This window comes from Branchiostoma belcheri, unplaced genomic scaffold, assembly GCF_001625305.1.
Source record: "Branchiostoma belcheri isolate BF01 breed outbred unplaced genomic scaffold, Haploidv18h27 scaffold30, whole genome shotgun sequence".
NCBI lineage: Eukaryota > Metazoa > Chordata > Leptocardii > Amphioxiformes > Branchiostomatidae > Branchiostoma > Branchiostoma belcheri.
The window spans coordinates 504,913-527,057 of record NW_017803910.1 but is presented as its reverse complement, the minus strand read 5'-3'; the positions used below and the strand labels follow the sequence as shown (position 1 = coordinate 527,057).

The 22,145-nt window shown below is 41.4% G+C and overlaps 3 protein-coding genes and 1 pseudogene across 3 annotated transcripts; 2 read left to right on the top strand and 2 right to left on the bottom strand.

The window, feature by feature from the left end:
* Positions 1 to 99: 99 nt before the first annotated feature.
* LOC109474240 (serine hydroxymethyltransferase, cytosolic-like) lies at positions 100 to 8,844 on the bottom strand. Its single transcript, XM_019774507.1, has 11 exons — positions 8,742 to 8,844; positions 7,666 to 7,798; positions 7,140 to 7,258; positions 5,243 to 5,388; positions 4,631 to 4,843; positions 3,801 to 4,013; positions 3,259 to 3,372; positions 2,914 to 3,036; positions 2,302 to 2,418; positions 1,830 to 1,940; positions 100 to 1,566 (listed from the first exon to the last, which is right to left on the bottom strand). Exons 2-11 carry the CDS (start codon positions 7,777 to 7,779, stop codon positions 1,403 to 1,405), a joined length of 1,434 nt encoding a protein of 477 aa, XP_019630066.1. The 5' UTR covers positions 7,780 to 7,798; positions 8,742 to 8,844; the 3' UTR covers positions 100 to 1,402.
* Positions 8,845 to 9,434: 590 nt separating this feature from the next.
* LOC109474261 lies at positions 9,435 to 12,025 on the top strand. The gene is made up of 5 exons (XM_019774535.1): positions 9,435 to 9,552; positions 9,833 to 9,968; positions 10,400 to 10,478; positions 11,393 to 11,510; positions 11,876 to 12,025. Exons 1-5 carry the CDS (start codon positions 9,435 to 9,437, stop codon positions 12,016 to 12,018), a joined length of 594 nt encoding a protein of 197 aa, XP_019630094.1. The 3' UTR covers positions 12,019 to 12,025.
* Positions 12,026 to 12,686: 661 nt separating this feature from the next.
* On the top strand, positions 12,687 to 15,200 carry LOC109474258 (annotated as a pseudogene).
* Positions 15,201 to 15,268: 68 nt separating this feature from the next.
* Positions 15,269 to 21,793, bottom strand: LOC109474270. Its single transcript, XM_019774543.1, has 8 exons — positions 21,487 to 21,793; positions 18,293 to 19,399; positions 17,875 to 18,115; positions 17,265 to 17,422; positions 16,804 to 16,951; positions 16,405 to 16,559; positions 16,050 to 16,171; positions 15,269 to 15,703 (listed from the first exon to the last, which is right to left on the bottom strand). The coding sequence occupies exons 2-8, from the start codon at positions 19,383 to 19,385 to the stop codon at positions 15,554 to 15,556; spliced, it is 2,067 nt and encodes a 688-aa protein (XP_019630102.1). The 5' UTR covers positions 19,386 to 19,399; positions 21,487 to 21,793; the 3' UTR covers positions 15,269 to 15,553.
* Between the last annotated feature and the right edge of the window lie 352 nt (positions 21,794 to 22,145).

Genomic DNA, 22,145 nt, shown 5'->3' with positions numbered 1-22,145 from the left:
CTTTTGTTATAATGTAATTGGTTATACTTTCTTCCCTTCCTCTGTCAACTATTACCCAAGGAAGTTGATTAAAAACAACATTTATAACTGCACAATGTGTAATTGTAAATCTTTTTATTCACTGGGATTTTGATACCTAAAAATGTAAAATAATATGACTTCTCTCTAGAAACTAATGTCTCTGTAAAGTAGTGTTTTGGAGGTCATATAATTGTTATTGTTAAGTACCATAGAGGTTTCATCCAAATTAATGTACATGTACAAATATATGAACATGTACTGCTCTCAGTATACTAGTAAGCTACTAACGTATGCAAATATTTTCAAGCACATAGATATAAAGGCAGTCTACAAGATAGTAATATTTATCGTTTTATAGATCTGGAGTTACTTGTCACCCATTTTAGGTATGTTCCAAAACTTGGATTCATGAACTTTTTGATATGTTTTGTGCTATGGCATGTTACATGTTTAAGTACACTGTACATAGAACAGATTCTGCATTTTGTGAGAGCCTAGTAATCTGCCAAACATTCACATATACATGTACAGAAGGTACATGTGCTTTACCATGATTGAAAAAGAAAAAAACTATGACAAACTAAGATTACATAACCAGTTATAACCAAAGACATTTGTGCTGATCAAACTTAACAATACTTCTATTATTGTTATTTGGTCAGAGTTGCTTTGGCCAACATTGCATCCAAGATTGATACAGTCTAAATAGTATTATTACTGAATTACTGTAGCAATTCTTTGACAACCAACTTAATACATCGACCTGCAATACTAGTTAGTATATAGTGTTATTGAGCCATTTTAGCTCATTGCATTGATGGTCCTTATGTAATTCATGATCAAACTGACAACGTGCAAATTTGATTTAAAGCCTGTAGTTTGCTGAACACAAGTATTGCAGTGGTGGCAGTTTGAAAACATCTAGCAACATTCCTAGCTAGTAATCAATCATGCTTGTTAGAATGCAAAGAGCATCAGTCATGATTGTCCATATATTGTTATATCTCAAAAGGTGGTGTTTGTATGTAATGTTTTTTAAGTTCATAGGTTTCACTGAATGTTTGCTGGCTGCATTATTGAGTTGAATCAATAACTCATGGATTAGGTTTGTTCTTAAGAATGTGTAACAAATAGAAAGTGGACCCAGGAAGTTGAAATAACCACATTTCTTATCATATCTCCATACAAAAACATACTACTTGAGAAAACAGTTCATTTGCCTAACCATCTCTCAAAACTGTCAACAAACAGGCTTGACATAAACCAACCAAAAGTTCTTCAGTTTTCCTTCCTTTCTAAATTCTCAACCAAACGTGAGCCGAACTCGAGAAATAAAGAAAAGTTCAAAAGTATCCATGCCTCTGTGGCTGCAGCCTTGGTTTTACATGTCCTCGAGTCCAGGGATGGGGTAAGCGATGGCAAAGGCCTCCACTTCGGCACGGAGGGCGGCAATCTTGGAGGAGAAGGGCTCCTCAACCATCTTAGCCTTGAAGTCCTTCAGCATCTTTCCGGACACAGTCTGGATCTCAATAGCCAGGGTAATTGCTACAGATGATAGAAAGTTATATATAATAAGCTTAAGGGTCAGTAAGTAGATGAAAAAATCACAGTTCATGAATAAACAATGGCTACAAGTAGATGTACAAGTGTCACACACATAAACCAACTCCTAAATTGACAACAGTAACACTATCATTCATACATTTATTTTTAGGTCCTGCAGGGCTTGAAATTCCTTTTTAGGAATAGGTGCACTGAGACTCAGTCTAATTATTTAGATGTGCAGAAAACCTTTCCTAACAACCAACCTCTGTCAATAAAGTCTGTGACTTTCTCGAAGTCCTTCTCCACAAAGCCCCGAGACGTCAGTGCCGGGGTTCCAAAACGAAGACCACTGGGGTTCAGGGCACTCTTGTCACCTGTAAAAACACAGGACGATTTCATTGTTATGTTCAGATGGACAAAACAATATGGGAAGGATTGTATGAGATATACAGATGCTGTTCCAATAATACTTTCTTTCACAATTTGATATAGAGTACCTTTGTGATCACATGTCTGATTATTAAGAAATAAATAAATTCTAAGCAGGACTTTAAAGGACCTACCACACTTACATGTATTAGAAAGAGTAGGGGTCCATCCTGGTGTAAGCAGATGAAACCTTACAGTCCAGTCTTACATGTAGCTTGTACTTATTGCACAAAACTGGTGTGTGATCAGTTTACTCTTTATATGGAACAAACAAAAGTCACAACCACTACTTGTTTTGTGAATTACCTGGGCAGGTGTTCTTATTGCAGGCGATGGAGACCTCCTCCAAAATCTTCTCTGTCTTGGAACCATTGATGCCCTTTGACCTCAGGTCTACCAACAGCAGGTGATTATCTGAGCCACCTGTGAAAAAAAACAAGTAAAAAATATCTTTTCACTTCAAGTGCGGAAGATGATAAAAATATCTAAAAAAGAATTTTTTTTCCAAACTGTACCTAGAAATACAAAAAAACTATGATCTCGTACAACACATTTAGTTTTGTGGACAATGATTGAAAATTCTTTTGTTATTGCTACAATCATCTTCCCATCAAATGTTTTCATTTTGTTCACCAAATTCGGTTGAAGTAGCACGTCGGCAGAACGTACTGCGCCTGCGCAGAACCCTGTATTTTCACGGTTTGCGGTGGACTTTTGGTCAACATTGCATCAAAATTTTGCCTGTTGCAGAAGGTATCTTTTCCGACATAACATTTGGAAACTACAGACGGGGTGTTAACCTTATATGAGCGAATACAACCTTATATGAGACGTTCTACCGAAGTGCTATGCACAATATATTACGGGTTTCACGCAGGTGCAGTACGTTCTGCTGACGTGTTGGTTGAAGTTACTGACCTGTGACCACATGGTATCCCTTGTCCATCATCAGTTTACACATAGCCTGGCAGTTCTTGATGACTTGTTGTATGTAGGTCTTAAACTCTGGCATGGCAGCCTGCTTCAGGGCCACAGCAACACCTGATAACCAATAAATAGAGTAGGCAATTAGCCTGTAGATGCATGTTCAGGGCTTTGGGGTATAGATGCATTGGCACACCTAACCTAAAAAAGTTAGGTGCACAAATTTATAGCAAGCCATTCATTCAGTTGATCACAAACACATATAGTTTATGTTATGAAATCTTTCCAACTACCATATACACCAAAACAAAATGATGCTTAAACGTTAAAGACACCTACCTGCTATAGCATGGTTATGTGGACCTCCCTGAAGTCCAGGGAACACAGCCTGGTTGATGGGTGACTCCAGGTTATACATAACCGGCTTCCCATCCTTCCCAACACTTCTCACACCTGGATAAGAACAGAGACATATCATCTTGAAACAAACATTGTGATTGACTCATAATTATAATCAGATAGAGTAGAATACTAGTAATATGCTCTAACAGTAATTCAGTGAGAGGTAGCAAAACATAACTTAATACGTGTAATTTATAGCGTGTATTTACGTATGACTATGTGTTAAGGTTCAGGTGGCCAAGAACAGACCCACATGGAAAGAAAAAGTCATGGCCTTATGTCTAGCAAGGGATGAAGAGGATAAGTAAGTAAGTATATTTGTTCAAAATATCTCAGCTAAGTATAATACAGAATCTCTATGCTTATTTCTTTTAGAATGTTTTGCTGACAGGGCAAAATGAACTGAGGTCAACTTTGTAAAGGTAAAATCTCCATAGTGAAATTAATTAATTAGTGGTTAATGGAAACCTTCATCATACCTTTCCTGAAGAAGATCATGCCAGCCCTGACGCCGCGCAGGGTCTTGTGCGTTGTGGTCGTCACAATGTCGCAGTGCTCGAAGGGCGAGGGCACCTCCCCGGCAGCCACCAGCCCCGAGATGTGCGCCATGTCAGCCAGCAGGTAGGCGTTGTTCTCGTCCGCAATCTCACGGAACTTGGCGTAGTCCAGATTCCTGGAGTAACAACTGATGCCTGCAACAGGGATACAACAAATGAATGAATGGACTTTATTGCTCAACAATCGTAGAGGGTACAATGTATGGCTTCACTGACAAAGAAAAATACCAGGGACCTCCCTAAACAATGGAGCAGTGGAGCTCCTCCACCCAGTCCTTATCTCAGCTCCACCCTGTTAATTTTCAAAACTAGTATTTTTACACCCTTTTCCAGGGTTCTTTGGTCAAATTTACCGATATTTCGCACCCTCCTCCATTCTGTCCTAAATTTCTGGGGAGATCCCTGAATACTATAACACTAATCTCTCCTACATTTATGGCTACACACTACAAGCAACATTATAATCAAGTATGGATGATCTGAAGTACAATAATGACCAATGTTGGTGGATATAGAAGCTGGACACCTGTGCACCAAACATGTTAAACTGTGCCTTAGAGGTAATACTAGTACTCAGACAGTTTTTCTTTACATGTATGTATGTGAAGGACAAATAAGGAAATTCTTTGACACATACATTTACTCTAACTATACTTATGTTATGATTAATAATTTCTTCAAACCAGATAACACACAAGAAACGTTGGCAAAGGCACAGTCTCTTTGCCAAAGGTACAAGTACATGTACATACCAGCAATGATCATCTTGGGGTGGAAGATGCGTGCATTCTCCCGCAGCCTCTCATAATCAATCAGGCCTGTCTTGGGGTCCACCTTGTAGGGCATGGACTCAAAGAACACGGAGGTGGCCGAGATCTTCTTCTTGTCTGTCATGAAGCCGTGAGTCAGATGTCCTCCGTCTGGGAGATCCAGGCCCATAATCCTCCCATGGGGCTCCACAACAGCTGGAACAAGAAGTCAATAATCTCATACCTACATGAAATATTGAGAATTGCTGTGAATCCCTCATTTTATTCGTTATTATGAATTTCTTGCTGATTCTGTCCATGCATTTTCCAACTGGCTTCTGTAAGGCAACAGACGTGCATATAGCCAGATATTGAGGACAGGAAATAAGATAACCTTTCCTTGGACCTTTGACCTAACTTTCTATCAACGTCTCTTACATACAAAGTAGGTGGAATTAACATTTAATATTGTACAGAAGCTTTACTAGTTCTATGAGTGGCTGTGGTCACTTGTTTCCAAGTTACATGTATAATACTAGAAATACACTATATATAGGGTAAAGCCTTAAGTACAGACATTTTTCTGAACACTCCTCTAAATGGAATGACTCCTACCTGTGAAGACAGCAAAGTTGGCAGGTGACCCAGAATACGGTTGCACATTAACTCCCCACTTCTCTGGGTCCAGGCCGTAGACTGACAGGGCTCTCTTTTGGCACAGGACTTCAATCTCATCCACAAACTTGGTACCTCCATAGTACCTGTAGCCAAAACATCATATCTTTACAACACACAATTTTTCTCAGAGTAAGGCCACACCAATTTAATTTCTTGGTTAACGGATTCGCCGCTTCATTTTTTTCTGATTTGCAAATAAAAATAAAAATTCAGAATCAACTGCAAAATGCTCATATTTTGCCCTGAACAGTTGAAAACAGTCCTTTTCATACTTCTTGTTAAAGTCATTCCATCTTTCAATGCTGTGGTATCATTAAAAGTTCAAAATTTTGAACCAGCCTGGTGTGTTGACTTCATGGCTCCTATCTTACAATTTTGGGTCATAATAGGATGTCTAGGCCTGTTTTTATTATGGGTTCACCACACCACGAAGTGGTGTGGTGAAACCATATTGCTTTTTCTGATGTTTCTTCTCCTTCTCCTCCTCCTCCTCCTCCTGCCATATCTTTAAATGGATTCAGCTTCTTCATTTTAGGGCCTAAGGTCCTGAAATTTGGTATGGAGGTACAGTGGGCAAATACCCCTAGGCGTTTTTTAAATTATTGTGATACAGGCTTTTAGAATGGTTTTATTTGAGTTTTTTGGCTGTGTAATAGCTAATGTATTACTGTGTAAGTGTGCAGTGTTTACCACATTTGGACATGAGTCATCACAATGGCATGCAAGGCATCAACCAATAGGCATGCAGCTTTCCTCTATTCTCCTTGCTGATTGGCTGTTGGGATTTAACTGGCTTAACTTCATTTACACCTGCACAGAGCCATGCCATACTGACAGTATGTCTGTATTCAAGTGTTTTGGTAGGTATTTTAAGCTTTCCTGCTCCAGCATTGGAATGCGGGCTATGAACGCTTCTTTTTATCTTGAAAATCAACAGTTTGCATTATGCAATCCTAACCAATAATGTAGGGAATAGCTATCCAACTGTTGTAGTCTTAGTTGTATGTTACTTCATACTATAGTTATATCAATGTAAAGCATTGTTTTCCCTTGTGTTTCTCATTCTTTCCCTGCCATGTCGTAAAATGTGGTGAAGCCATTGCTGTATTTGCTCCAAAGCAAATATTGGCCTTTCTAGTTTTAATTTTTTTTTCGCCCGCCCGCTCCATTATTTTTGTAGAAAAGTCCGTTAACCAAGAAATTAAATTGGTGTGGCCTAAGGTACATGTACATGTATATCTACATGGTTATAGCAGACTTGTCTTATCTAACCATTGTTCAGACCATTGAGTCTGCAGTTGGACAGCATTCTATCATTACCTAACCAAACCAATTAAAGGACAACAATGAAGAGCTGTCAATATACAATGAGAGAAATCTAGAACACACTAATTGAAACTCCTGGGGGCATAAAATGCCTGGTTGCACAGAAAGTCCTGTAGTCTGAATTAAGAGACATTCTGTTGGTGATAACATGTTCTGGTACTTTGTTACAATGGGTGAAGAGATTTAATCTCAGTTTTGATAATATAACATTGAATTTGTTTTGACCTACCAAAAGGAACATTATTCTGTTTATTCTGCAGCAAATTCCAAAGTCCATTGTAATTATTGTTGGCTGGGGACAACTCCCTATCCACGCCCCCAGAGATTACCAATTAGGGCCAAGGTCCAAGGACCAAGAAAGGTCATACAGATAAGGGTCCAAGTTACTGGTACATGTTCGTATGACCAGTGGTAAACAAAAAATGCAGCACATCAATACTACACTTCCTACAGCAAGAGCAGACTTAGATCACAATGCTTTCAATGCCATGAACGAAGAAAAACCTACCTCTGTCCAGGGTAGCCCTCGGAGTACTTGTTGTTGAGACAAGAACCCATGGCCTGTAGACAGGCAGCACTGGCAAAGTTCTCTGATGCAATCATTTCCAGTTCTCTCCTCTGACGGTCCTGTAAGTTATACATAAAATCTCAGCATCATTCAGGTACATTTTAAACTAACTCTACATACCATAAGAATTGGGACATATGAAAACAGAGAGTTACTGTATGTGAGGATCGCAAAACCTGTACAGAAACAAGAAATCGAACAGGGACAATAAAGTTCACCCTATTTCCTGTGTCTGGGCTTTTGATCCCCTGCCATTATGCCTCCCCATCATACACACAAACATACTGTCAATTCCACCCAAAACAATACTTCCATACCCAAAAGTAATTAAGATTTTTCAACTGCTCAATTTATGGTGCCACTAGTACTACATGTACCTGATCAATACAATAGACGTGTACACTTACAACTTAAACAGAATATGAATGGCTTCCGATATAGAGTCTGAATAAAACTTTGCCCTAACCTTTTCCTTCTTGATAATAGCTGTGATTTCTGGGTCCACTTCCCCCACAGGTTTGGTGAGGTCCCACCAGTCACCTGCTGTGTGGCCATTGGACATCTGCATTGGTTCTCCCATGGTGTCAAAATAGATTTTTCTGTGGAGGAAAAAAAAACAACTTTCATTTAACATGGCAATCAAATTTGGCAGACTTAATCTAAATCTCTTCAAGCAAAGTCAGAAACATAAACATGCAAATATGCACACCATGTACAGACTCACAAACACGCGCACACATTCAAACACACACGGATAACTTGGGATGCTACTACAATCCAACAATTTTGAGATGAAACAATCAAAACCTTTCTGAAAAGAACAACTCAAATAGCTTGACTACACAATGACTAAGAATACAATTTTCATGCAAAGACTGTAAATGTAATAATCAAATGAAAATACACCAATTAATAGTGTTGCTATTAATAATGATAACATGAAGTCACTGGCATCAATCACACTAATTCAAAATAATTCGTTCCTAAGGTGATTGCCCCCTAAACTTTTATTGGGATAGTCCCAAATTTACAAGGAGCCTAACGTTAGCCTGAAGAGGAAGACTATCTTTTCATGGTTATCATGAACGTTATTTTTTCACATTTGCATTACTTATAACTGTGTAGGACACTGACTGATCTTCTGCACAATTGCAGCAATCAAATTAAGTTCAAATCAATCTGTGGAATTTTCCGCATGCGACCAAATCTTCGCCCACATGTTCACCGGTAAGGGGGAGGGGGGCAAAAAGAAATCAACGTTTTTCATTATTGGAAAGGTTTATATTTGGCTGCATTAGTAAAAGTTATTTGCCTGAAAATCGGGGGAATGTTCAGCTAAGATAATACACGTCGGATTCTAGCTATGCCCAACAAATTACCGCAATTTATTACTGAGCTAAGTTTGTGGACAGGCAGCCGACATTACGAAACAAAAAAGCGCGGTAAATCGTTGTAAAGTAGTCCCAAACTGGTCAAAAAATGGCACAAAGTAATTCAGATGCTATCTGACATTCTTAGCGGAGAAAGTCTGACCATACTTACCGCTTGTCTGGTCAAAACAATCAATATTTGAGCTCAAAGTCCGGCACGTCCTTCCCTCAGAAAGCGCGGGAGCAAAATGGGACGACTTTTCCCGGCAACTCATTGAAATGGAAAAGAGGTGAGACCATTATTTTTGAAGGGAATGTTTGCTAATAAATCCAGCAATATGGTGATCTATATAAAGTACCATGTAATATTGTCCTTTAAAAGGACAGATTCTAGTTTTTGGCATAAATATCTTTATCTTTTTAAGAATAGTTTGCCTTTTAAAGCCATGTTTTATAAGATTAACGTTGATTAACACCCCTTATCAATAGTGAAATACTCTCCACGATTTCCGGTGAATCGCTTCCGCCTTGGTGCTGCCATTGGCGGGAAAATTTAAAGTCACTCCCTGTGACCAAAAGTCTGGCGTATTTCGGGGAAGATATTGATTAATTCTTCAAGGCGATCACCAAGGCTTTAGGTTTCAGGTAAGACTTGTGGTTTTTTTTATAAATTCTGGTCAAATGAAAGGACTTATAAGAGAACTAACTAGCGTTATGGTTGCATAAAAATTATGATAAGATCTTCAGTGGAACGCAACTTTATATAACATAATACCATTTCAGGAATCTCTCTTCTGGCAGGAAGTGCTGGTCATCTTTGTCTTATCTATTTTATCGCCAGTACCTTTGGAAGTCGCCAGGTGGCATGGATGAGCCGACAGGTCACGTAAACTCCAGCCAGCAGTGGCCAGTCATCGTCAACGCCTCTCTACAGAACAGTGACGTCACTAGACTGTTGCAGCAACAACAGCACAAGACCAGGGGTACGATGCTCTTAGAATGTTACATCGTACTTGAGGGAGGCCACATCTTTATTTTGTAAACACCTATTCCAGCTAGCCATAACTTTATGGGCAAGGCAAACAATTGTGTTACATGTTTAACCTTAAATTCATGATTATTAAAAACGTCAAAATTGTTACTTTATGAGTTATTGTGTTGTGCCTGATTAAGTATGTTAACTGTGCTCTAACTGTATTGTATTGTGGCAATCGGAATAAAATGAATGATTATATAATCTTTCAACTATCCATTTTTTTCCAGTTTCTGACACCACCCTTCGGCACACCTGCATCTTCCCCCAGTCTGGAGTGGCGTTTATGATCATCCCTCTTAACGAGTCACTCACAGAATGGCCGCCTGGTGGCGACTCGGTCCTGGACAGTAGTTTAGTGGACAGGTACATAAAGGAATATTAGCCTGGTTACCAGACCTAGTTTAGCTCCTGAGTCTTGAAATCTCCGATACAATTAATAGAACGTTACAATTAACAATGACATAGACCAAACCAGCTTCGACAATGAAATATAATGAACGTTCCTTGTATAATCGTATTATTGATGATGTATGCACGATATATTTACAATTTACAAACATGATTTTCTTCAGAATCGAGAAGTTCTTAGCAGTACATCGCAACTGTTACCTGCTGACGGCAGCCGCTCTTTACGGGCACCACGAAATGGCTGCTCTTTCCACTCTGCAGAACAAGTAAGTCCGGACTTCCTTTTTTTTCCACAATATCGGTAATCAAACGTCTGCACTGCCTACAGTTATCACAAGATTCAAAATGTGACGTTTTGCAAAATACTGACTTCACTTTTGACACAGGTTTATGGATAGGAAGCTGTACCTGCTACCAGCACACAACGCCAGTGAGTGCGTGCAGTCAATGACAACTATTGCAAAGGTACGTGGATGGTGTTATTTTCAGCACCAAGGAGAGGGATAGTATATATAATAGTACAGGGTGGGGAATTCGAAGGTAAATTAGCACCAAGGACAGGAACTGTGTTACAATTGTTGTGTGGACTGTATACACAGTACGCCACTCCTGTTAACCTCTCTGAGTCAAGCAGACTCATTTTTTAGGGGGACGGGGTCTTAACATTTGCTATTTTCTGGTACTTAACATACTGTAAATACCTCATATTCACGTTGTACATTAGAACCAGGGAATCCATTGATGTGATCCATGGCAGTGTATTGCGAACCATAAATACCACACACGCAAAAGGGAATTCTTAAGCTATTGTTCTTGTTGAAATTCAACACGCCAGTTCGTTATAGCAGCATGCATTCAATTTCAGTAACATTTTAAAGAGATCTATGAACAAAACGATGAAAAGGAGAAAAGAAAAATACAAAAAAGTGAAGCCTACAGCACCCGGTGTTCCCAGGCGGTCTCCCATCCAAGTACTGACCGGGCCCGACGTTGCTTAACTTCCGAGATCGAACGAGATCGGGTGTATTCAACGTGGTATGGCCGTAGGCAGGTGCGACAAGGTGTAGCTCATCTATATAGTCACCTTTGTTTGTTCAAAGCTGACTTCAAAATTGAAGAAACGATGGTCAACTGGTTTGTAATTCACAACAAATAGGATTTGAAACCGTTTGCGACGGTCAGTCGGCCCCGCACTTGAACTTCCGGGATGCGCCGCGATGAACACCTGAGGATGACGTCATCCCACAATGCTCTGCGGTATAGCGGGAACTTCAAATCACCCCCACTAGAACCGCATTAAATTCATGAAAGATCTAGATTGTTAGTTGCGATATTAAGGAATCTTTTTGTATCTAATATGTTTTCTTATGTTGTTTTAGGCAACCTACAAGCCATCGTGCGAGATGATACGTCATCGGCTGTGCAAACTGCTGGCCAATCAGGTTTCAGATGACATCGTGCTGCAGATTATTTCCAGGCTTGGACTCAGTCAACATGGTAGCAACCGTCTTCGTAGTAAATAGTTCGAACTCCATAGATCCATCAATATGCATCTGGCACTGGCAATCACAGCAGTTCAACCAATGAACGAACGGCAATTCCTGGTATAGCCAATGAGAGAGCGGCTACATGATGATTACAAACCTACACGTTCATTGATAAGATTGAACCCTTGTAGATCTTTTGTTACAACATTTTGAGTATTATTAAAGAAAAGTGTTATCCATCAAAGATTTAAAGTTCATTTAATAATTTAACGACATAGGTACCAGACAGACTTGATCTGAAATTCATCGAACGAGTTTCTCTCTGAATGTCCAACACAAAAATTTTTGGAAAAAATGTTTTTTTCTCCTTCCCAGAGTGCCTTGTGCTTCAACAGGGCCTAGGAACCATGGGAAGGGTGGCCCTGGCCAGCCGTGAGGAACTGTTAGACTGTAGCCTGGACTCGGAGACAGTCAACAGGGTCATCAAATTCTTCGAGAAGGACTGCGTAGTGATTTGACAGAACAACCTCTTCAATTGCGATATGCAGCAATAACATAAACAGGACAAACACACTTCTGTCACTCTGGTTCAAAGCTGAGAAAAAAAATCGATATCAATAGTCAAGTTACTGAGAAGATATTCCATTATATGCAAATGAATGTGTATAACCAAGGAGGTTAAATACAAGTATTTAACCTCCTTGGTATAACATAACATCGTGCTTTTAGATAGTGCACAGTTTTCAATGCTATATCAGGTTCGGGCAAATGTTTATGATATTACTCGACACACAATTGTCATTTCTATTATTCTCATTGTTAATTTGTGCTGTTTCGTATACTATATTAGATGAAGACGCATTGTGAATAAGCTGAAAATAAAAGCACAACAAATGATTTAACGATGTACGACTGACGATTTATAGATGTTTCTCATTGATCATGTAAACGTACGTAAGGTCCTTATATTTGCATAAACGAGTTAATCATAATCTCCACCCGAATAACAGGCTTTAAGATAATCTTAAAGAAGGCCATTCAATGATTTCTTAATCTTCGTAAACTACCCATCTAAATTCCTCCATCACGTGCAAACATTGAAAAACTTTAGACATACTGTGATGGAACGATGTTGCAATGACCAATAAGAGCGAGGCACGACATCACGTGATATCCCATGAACGACACGACTTCCAAGACTTTTGGCAGAGACAAGAGCTACTCTTTTGGCAATCGTTTGGATGACACAAGTAAGAATATTACTTTCTGTGCTGTACTTTTCTATTTATTCGACTATTGTTTGAAACACACGCATATGCATACTTTGATGTTAATTTTTTATGACAGTGATTTAATTTCTTTTTGGAGAGATGACTGCAGAAAACACATCTTAAATGTTTTCATTTTCCCGGACATGTTGTGATATTCAGCTCGCCACCATGCCCCTTGTGAGGGTATTTCTGCTCAGCGTCGTGCTGAATGCAGCAGCAGGACTCAACCTGAACATGCTCGGGCGGGATGTTGAGGTAAAAACATTTTCCTACTAAAATACGGTCAACTATACGCAACTTCTTTAGCTGAGTATACCTCCAAACGTTGCTTTAATGGTACTAGTATATAAAACAAAGAGTATATAAAACACAATATACATTTTCATGGTCGTTGGCAGCCTCCTGTGCAGACTTTTTAAAATTTAAGGGCTGATTCTTGTTATGTTCCGATCGCTCCCGTGTTTTATATGACCAAGCGTAATCAGTTCGCTTACCCTAGGTTGGGGACATAGTCTAAACATAATGACACATAATCATAAGTACCTGATCATATGTCAAAATTTCCGACTTGCTATAATACGACTTGAGTATAATACGTTATTACATAGACGAGCAATTGTGGACGTGTGATGAAAAAAATGTAAATTTCAGATCACAACTCAACCTCGAGCTCCGGTTCCGGCCACAACCATCGAGCAACAGCAACCCACAGCCCAGATGGAAGGCGGTAAGGAAAACACTTGTAGACCATGCGTTTCGCCAAACACAAGTAACTTATACCAAGTCCGGATCCTTAGCTTGCTTATGGTACAAATGTGCTGAGTAAATTCACTCAAAGAAGCGCCGTCATCTCTTTAACCTTCTCCCTGGCGTCTGAACCCACAGTCAGTACAAGTTTGGTATCAAACGGCTACCTTAGCAGGCTGAATGTTAACACAGCAATGTTAACATCCTGTTTGTTGAGCTAAGTAACGTGTGATGTTTTCGTTGCCGTGTGTTAGCATGTTTGTCTACTTGAGGGACTATGCGCTCCGTAGTACGTACTTATTAACATATTGGTCAAAGTGTATAGTTGTTTATCTAACTACTAGTATAATAATATAGGCTCAGTTCCTCAAATAGAAACCATTCAGTGACACAGTGATATAATTATGATATAAGCGTATACGTCCTAACTAAACTTTGTTCGTTACTTTACAGTTGGCGGTACAACGTACATTCGCTGGGGTAAAACAACATGTCCACGAAGTGCAAGTCTGGTCTACGATGGTAATGATAAACTTTATGGAAGACTCAAGTTGTGGTATAGAAATAGAACACTTGTGTCGCATTTACATCACGATATTAGGACTATTACTAGTATACATATACATGTTGTGATCCTGTGAACGCAATGAACTATGTGGGTGCTAATAAAAACACACAGTTAAACGTATGTTCAGCCGTAGTAAAATAAGTAAAAGACTATCTGTTTATATGTTAAAAAGAAATCACCACGGAAAATCGATTGCCGAGTGTCCTTTGCAATGTTCTTTTTCTCCATGTCTGGTTCAATGTTGCAGATTACTTCCGGGACGGAAATATTGTTTTTGGCGGCACTGGTTTAGGGGAAGGTTGTGTGTTTGGTTTCCAGACTTTGCAGCAGGCCACATGACAGGAAGTCCAAGGGCCTGGTCGGGGTACATGTATATGTAGGAATTCAGTGGTAATACAACCATGGGATTGTAATCACGAAATCCCAAAACACTAGCTTGAAGTCTGAAATCTTTGATCACATGTTTGTATTGATACAGGTATGGCAGCAGGCGCGCACTACGCGCACGCTGGAGGCGGGGCCAGGCTACCTGTGCCTTCCTAAAGACCCGGAATGGGGGAGCTACCAAGACGCCTTCAACGGCAATGTAGCGTACCTATACGGCGCCGAGTACGAGACCCACAACCAACCTCCCTTCGTCGGGGCCGGCCTACACGATCACGACGTGCCCTGCGCGGTGTGCCACGCCCCCGGCCGAAGCGCTCTCCTCATGATCCCGGGCAGGAAGACGTGCAAGGGCGACGGCTGGGTGTCCGAGTACAGCGGCTACCTCATGGCGAGCCACTACATTCATCCCCGCACCGAGTGGGTCTGCTTGGACAGCGAGCCTGAGAAGGGGGGCACACCCGTCAACCACAACGGCGTGCTGTTCTATCCAGTGGAAGGGCGATGCGGCGCCCTGGAGTGCCCACCTTACGTCGACGGCCGCGAAATCACCTGTGTCGTCTGTACCAAGTAATGGTCAGTCACCGATAGACCGTTTCCGAAGCGACACCCCCCTAGCAAAGTTTTTGATTGTGACTTAGTTTTCCTTGTTTTCTGGTCTTATATACCAATAGTCTCTTGTTCTCACTACCTAGAACGTATCTATACTATCCCGTACTATCTGTTATAGCAAAGAAGAATAAAAATGATTGCAAAATCATCCCTTCTACTTCCGATGGCTTGTAACTTTGCACCAGTTTTTATTTCAACAAAAATGTATGTCAGAATATGACACCCCAACGTTAGCAGCAACGCTTTGCTAATGGTTATTCTAATAACGCGCAGATATAGAATTTATAGCAGGTTTTATACAATTCAAGCATCGTTTGATGACATTAACCATTCATTCAAAACAAGGAAGTAACAATAGTTGACGCCATTTTAATATATTGCAGTTCGTATGTTCAAATGTCCAAAACTAAAAACTCGTGCGGACCCACTAACTAAGCCTGCTCATGAGCCTGAGAGCGAGACTATCAGACATCATGGCGGCAGACTATCCCTGACGGTGTCCGCTAGCTTGGTGAGGTGGAGCTGGTGCAGGGCGTCCACAATCTTGTCCGCGGTGGCGCCTTCCCCGTACTGCCTTTGCCAGTCTAACAACATCGCAAAGGCCATCTGGTCCACGTCGCCCTACGTCAGGAAAAAATGTCAAATGTAGCATATTCATAGTTGCCAGCACAATTAGTGTCCAAGATTATCTGTGTCTTGTAGCAAGGACATTACTTTTATGCCCTTCGTTGTGACTGTGTGAGACCTTTTGGCATCTTCCATCTATTACTCCAGTCATGTGTTCGTAAGGTCACGTGTCTAGCGTAGAATGGGTCATCCGTCATGAAAAAGACTGGAGAGATCTTGAGATGCCACTAAAACCCAACAGGCCTAAAAAAATACATTTCCAAAACATCAATGGCTGTTATACTGTATATTTTGACACGATAACGGCATTACAAAGACGACTGTGTTCGTCCTTACGTACCGGATTGGCGTGTTTGATCTCGCCCAGGGCGCCCAGACTCAGGCCCAGTTTGATCCCGAGGTTCCAGTACTTGTTCCCCACCTGTCGGGCGATCCACAGCAGCTGGTCTCCCCGGAGCGTACCTTCACAACAAACATCAGGAATCTGGTCATTTTCAACACACATTCACGACTTCCGGGACGGAAGTACTGTTTTGGGTGACACTGATTTAGCTGGGGGGGGGGGTGTACGTTTGGCTCTACAGTTACAAGAATGGTGTGATAGTAAGTTAAGTCATACAAGCGTTTGGAAGTGAGTTGGGCGGAGATTAGATTTCTCAACCATAATCTTTTACTCAAGACCAGTATATGCTTACCTCTGGGACCCGTGTCTACCCGTTGCTGTACCAGGGCGTCCTCTAGGTGGCGCACCTTCAACTGCAGACGGCCGAGTTCTTGTTGCACATACTTAAAAAGTTCTGACTGGGCGGTCCGGTCTTGATGACTTCCTTCGTGATACCCAGCCCCAAACCTGCAAGGTTGAAAAAGTGTTTAGGACGTTTGCCAATCATTATGATTACAGGAGGTAAATATAATGCATTTGCTCGCAAATATTAGGTTTCTATATTACTGCAGCTATCTGTTTCGTCAACATAACAATGAAATTACCGAGTGGAATAAGATAAAAGATTTTTATTTTTACCACATGGCATTGTACATTGAGGCACATAGCATCTCAAGACGCATTGCAGCGTCTTGCATCTTTAAGATCTTACCTGTGTTCTATTTTCTCCTCCTCCTTCTTGAGTCTCTGCTCCAGGCGGTTCCTCTCCTCCACCACGAGCGCCTCCAGGCGGCGCAGTTCCGCGGCGTTCTGATCGCGCAGATCCTCCAACTGCCGCTGTAACGGGCCGTACTTCTCTTCTGTAGGACAGGATCAACAAGATAGTTAGAGATGGCAGTCTTCACCCTCTTACCCGTAGGTCTAAGCGCTGTGTTTAGATCTGATCATGCCAGGCCCTAGTACAACTTAAGTGACTAACGGTCCAAAAGCATTGAAGATTGTCATTTTCAAATATCACCAGAATAGAATACTTGCATCACCTACTACATCGGTAGGTTCCACCCCTAAGGCGTTGCCAAAAATTGTACACTTGGGAGGCTACGAAGATCGTTGTAGATGAAATTCCGCTGTAGATGAGAATGCCGCTGGATGAGGAAGGAAATTGTATCTCACCTGTGACTCTGAGATCTGTGTCTCTCTGATACCGTTTCAGCCCCTCCACCTCCTTCTGTGTCCGTACCGCGTCCTGGTGCAGCTGACTCGCCACTCTCTGTACCTCCACACGGTAGAAACTCTCCAGCTTCTGCTTCATGGACTCTTCCATCTGCCTCCTGAAAACAAGACAACAGTTCACCAGATCAGTAATGCATGCAAGATTTCCTGGCAATAATTCATTCTTATAGCCTTGATCTATTTCAAATATCTCTCCTTTTCTGAATCCTCCACTCAATCTTCCTTCCTTCCTTTTAAACGTCTGTCTCTAATGCATATCTAAACTCGCTCCTATTCTCCACTTACTTAACCCCTCCTTTCCTTCATTCACCTATCCAAGTTAATCCAACTTCTTCTTACTTAGTACCTTTCAATTCCTTCATTTTTTTCTTCTTTCCCTCAGTCCTTTCCTCCATCCATTCGGCTACCTTCCTTCCTACCCTCCTTCTTCACTTCTTGAACCACGCCCCTCTGTCTTACACTAGCTTTTTCAACTTTACTTCTTCTCTTAAAATCACCGTAAATGAAACCTTTGCTTCGTTATCTATTTGTTTGTTTGTTTGTTTATTACCTAATCTCTTCAGTGCTCCTCGGCGTCAAGGTCTCCATTTCAGCCTTGATGATGTCCCGGATGTTGGTGTTGAGATGCTCCTCCAGGTCTTTCCGAATCGCCTCGAACACTTTCAGAGCGAGGCTCGCCTGATGTTCGGACAAAGTCGTCAGGCGGGCCGAACATTGCCGAACTTGGCCTTCCACGTCCTGAAGCTTGTCCGAGTTGGCCTTCACTTGGACACTGAGAGGAGCAATCATATCTGGAAGAGAACACCAGAAACAGTTATGCTTTCCATATATTGCGCAACATCTCAACAAGGTACGTAATATGACACTCTATTGTTATCATTTACTGGTTTTGGGCTAAACGTCACTCTAGTTCTTTTGCATTTTACAAAACTATACAGCTTATATACAAATGGCTGGCGAGTACATACCTTTAACAATGACACGAATATCGTCCCCAGACACCCCATGCGTGCCTTGTTTCTGGACTCTCGGCATATTTGAAACTGGGGTCCCTGGATTCCCCTTACCAGGGTGTACCCCAGGGTTTGGTTTTCGGACCACATCATGTCCCGGATTGTGAGGATTACTAGTATTGGATAGGAATGCTGGAGTAGATAAAGATAGCGGATCTTTCGACCACTGTTTTCTTTTAGGCGCAGCAACCTCGTTGTCCTGTACATCTGAAACAGCTGACGCCGCTCTCCTATACGTCACTTCCGGTCGCTCCTCTCCAAAGACGTTAGGTTTTTCCCACTTCCGGCGTTGCGTGTTCACCCGAGTAGGCTCGGCCTCAGACGTGTTAGGATGCAGCTTTACCAAGTCTGATAAAACGCTGGGAAGTTTTAGACTATCCTTCTCTAGCATGGATTTTTCTCCAGACGCCACAGTCTGTACGACTCTGTGTGTCTGTTTGGCGATGTCCAAAGTAACGGGTATGAGAGACAAAATCCCGCCAAATCTCACAGCGTCCCTCGGGTCCAGGCTGTACCACGGCCTTTCGCTGGTTATTCCTCGGAACGGAGTTTTGGGATATTCGTGGTGTAAGACAGACAAGTCATTTTCGTCCCTCAAGAGCGTTTTCCATTTTGCCAGGAGATCTGCCGTGCGTTCTCTCTCAGCGTTGCTCATTTCTGTGTAGAAGATCGGTTCAACCAAGTCCGCCTTTGTCGCATCTCTCAACACCTTGAGATCTTCCACCGCGTTTAAAAGAGTCTCCAAGACTTCCGTATGGTGCGACTTTCTCTGTGTGATACCGCCAATGTCTCTCGTCAACAAGACGTCGTAAGATTTCCTCACGTCTTGGAGATTCTCGACTTTCTGTGTGTTGATCGGAGACGACTTGTAACTGCTCATGCCGTTTTCTAATGCGCTGATGAGGCTCTTCTGCTGAGCAGCGATCTTCCCGTACGTGAGTTCTAACGCGCGGATCTGTTGGGCAAACCGCGCGTTCTCCTGCAGTACCTCCCGCCTCTTCTGCATGTTCAGGTGCGAACCGCCAGGAGTCGCCTCCGCAAGCATCATTCCTCAGACCTTGACTGTGGCGGGAAGCAATATCAGATACTAGTAAGTTAATTGTAAATTCCTGCCCTAAGGCTATATTAAATTGCAAATAACAAGGATAAAAAACATAGAAACAGTAGAAACAGAATACGAAATAACTTCAAAATCCACATAATAAAAGGTAACGTTAACTGTCTAAAACTATAGCTATGTCTGAAGTCTAAAACTATGTCTGAAGGGTTTGACTTCTTTTTCTGCAAACCATGCAAGACGTTATGTCCCAACTTTTTCGAAATTTGTTGGTTTTGGGTAGTTAAAAGAAAATTTTTTCTTTGTCTGTACATTACAGAAAAGCCCATGACAGCTATTATAAACAGAAGCAAAGGTTACATTTGCAACTTGATAACTTTGAACGTAAACAGTTAGCAGCCTACTTTACCCGCATTCCTCCGCCTATTACTCCCATCCTATATGCTTACCTATGGGTTTTGTTATGCGGTGGATTATGTACTTAGCTACTAACATCACAGCCAGAAATGTAATTGTGTTACTTTAAGCCTTGCGGGAGCCTAACTTTTCTATACACAAACTTGAATTTACATCGCTCACTTTTTCAAACGTCAGGAAATCAGTTTAGAGCGAGTTTGAACATCCGAACGCAACACAAAACGAAGGTTTTTTTTTACTGAAGTAAAATGCAGGCAGCCGTTGGGTGGTTAGTCTATCATTGGTTATTGGTAAAACCATACAGTTGCAAGAACTTTAAAAAGGACCCATGTCCAGTACTAGTGCTTATCAACCTTCAAAGGTCTCCAGGTCAACTGCCATACTTTGTTGCACCCTTAAGAAAATTAGGAATGGGCATACACGTGCTTACATGCGCCGTGCTGTCGATAACTAACTAGCCACCGTTTCTATGTACATAATCCGCACGGGTCACCGCCACCCTTTTGAAGAGCATTGTTGGGCCGTGTGTCAGCTGCACCCTACAGACTAAAGGTCCGTACTGCCTTGTTGAGCTAGTATTATAAACATTTCAGCCTGGAGTCTGGATAATTTTTCATTACTCAGTTTGTCAAAAAATGTTGTTAAGAAACTTCACTTGATTGAGCTTGCGGCTTTGAGTAGTTAACGACACATTTTTCAAGTGGCTTGTTTTTGAAAACTCACACAATATTTTGTCGCTTCAAGCTTAAGAGTTAACGTTTTTTTTTTCTTGCGCGTGTATATATTGCAGCATGTTTTCAAATCCAATGAAGCTGAAGCATAAACTGGGTTTTGGATATATGACACACGTAGACATGCACAACTGCTGCTGCATTAAATATTGGTCTCGAGTTCGAATTAAAATCTCCGATTTTTCGAATTTGTATAAACAAATAGACACGTGTTGAAGTAGAGCCATACACTGAAAAGGGTTTACAAGAGGCTAAAAAGATTTTCTTATGAATTAAATTAGTACAAAACGCGTACAGTCTTCTTACAATAGCGCAATGTATATCGCACACTTTGTCAATCAATAGTATATATAGCTGACATGTATCCTGGACCTCTGTATAAGCCGTACGTTCTACCATGTATTTGAATATCGAGGCATTGTGGTACCTATAAATAGCTAGGAAAGGATTAAGTAACACACGGCCAGGGCTACTGACAAACATACGCGACAGCTGCATGCACTGCAACCCCCCAACACCGTGCCCTAACGTTTGACACTAACCTAACACTCCTTATACAGCAGACCCTGCCTCCGTAATGCATTTCTCGAGTGGCTATAATGGCTCTTGACGCACTGTAAGCGTTAGCTACAAAGTAGTTCGCATTATTCAATGTTTTGACTCACGGTAGCAACAAGTGTTACTATGCCCCCCTCCCCCTAACAACAAAACCGTCAGTTATAGTACCTATATAACATTAAAAGTCTGCCTGGTTGTAATGTCTTTATTTGCCGTCTTGCCATATGACATGACAAGCCAGGCTATTGATTACATGCAAGGCATTTCGTACAGCCTCGGGCGATGGAAGAATCTCAGAGGCTTTGTACAATTATAGCTGGGAAAATTAGCGGAACACTAAATGTTTTACTGTCAAGCAGGCAAAACGAACTTATTGTCGTACCTACCTTGCAGTATCACAGCAAAATCCTTGCTTCGTTGTTACAATGGCGCTGCTAGTAGGAGATTTGGAGTGCAAATATCACCTTGACGTCTGCACGACTGTTGATGTGGCCACACGGTTAAGACTTAAAAATGTGAGATATCTACAATTAAAAACACCCCGTAAAACAAGGCAGTTTGTTTGTACTCTAAACACCAGCGGCTGAGGGAGGGTGCGATCCGATCTAGCGGCGTGAAAGATGTCCCCACACCCGATAGCGAGTGCTTTTGTTGCCACTTGTTGGTAACCGGGTCAACCGAGGGGAAACAAAACCTAGGGGAGCGCACAGGGCCAGCACTTGGTGACGTATTGCCCCTTTCAACGCTTGAAAAAAGCTTTGTGTGTGCCTAAAGGTGTGTAATACATTTTGCTTCCCAAAGCGGCTGCCTAAGAGGGGATTGGCTGAGACAGGGACACGTTTGATTTATCTTAATGAGCATCGTATATCTCGTGCTTCCTGTGTGGCAACAGGTTGATGTGCACATAGTCATTGAGCAAGAAGCGCCCTCCAGCAGAAATGGCAGATAATGCAGAAAACCAAATAGCCAAATTTAATAGCTTTCTTTTCTATAAAAATGTACATTAAGGGTTCGTTTCTTCTACATATTAGGTGTGAATTTTTCA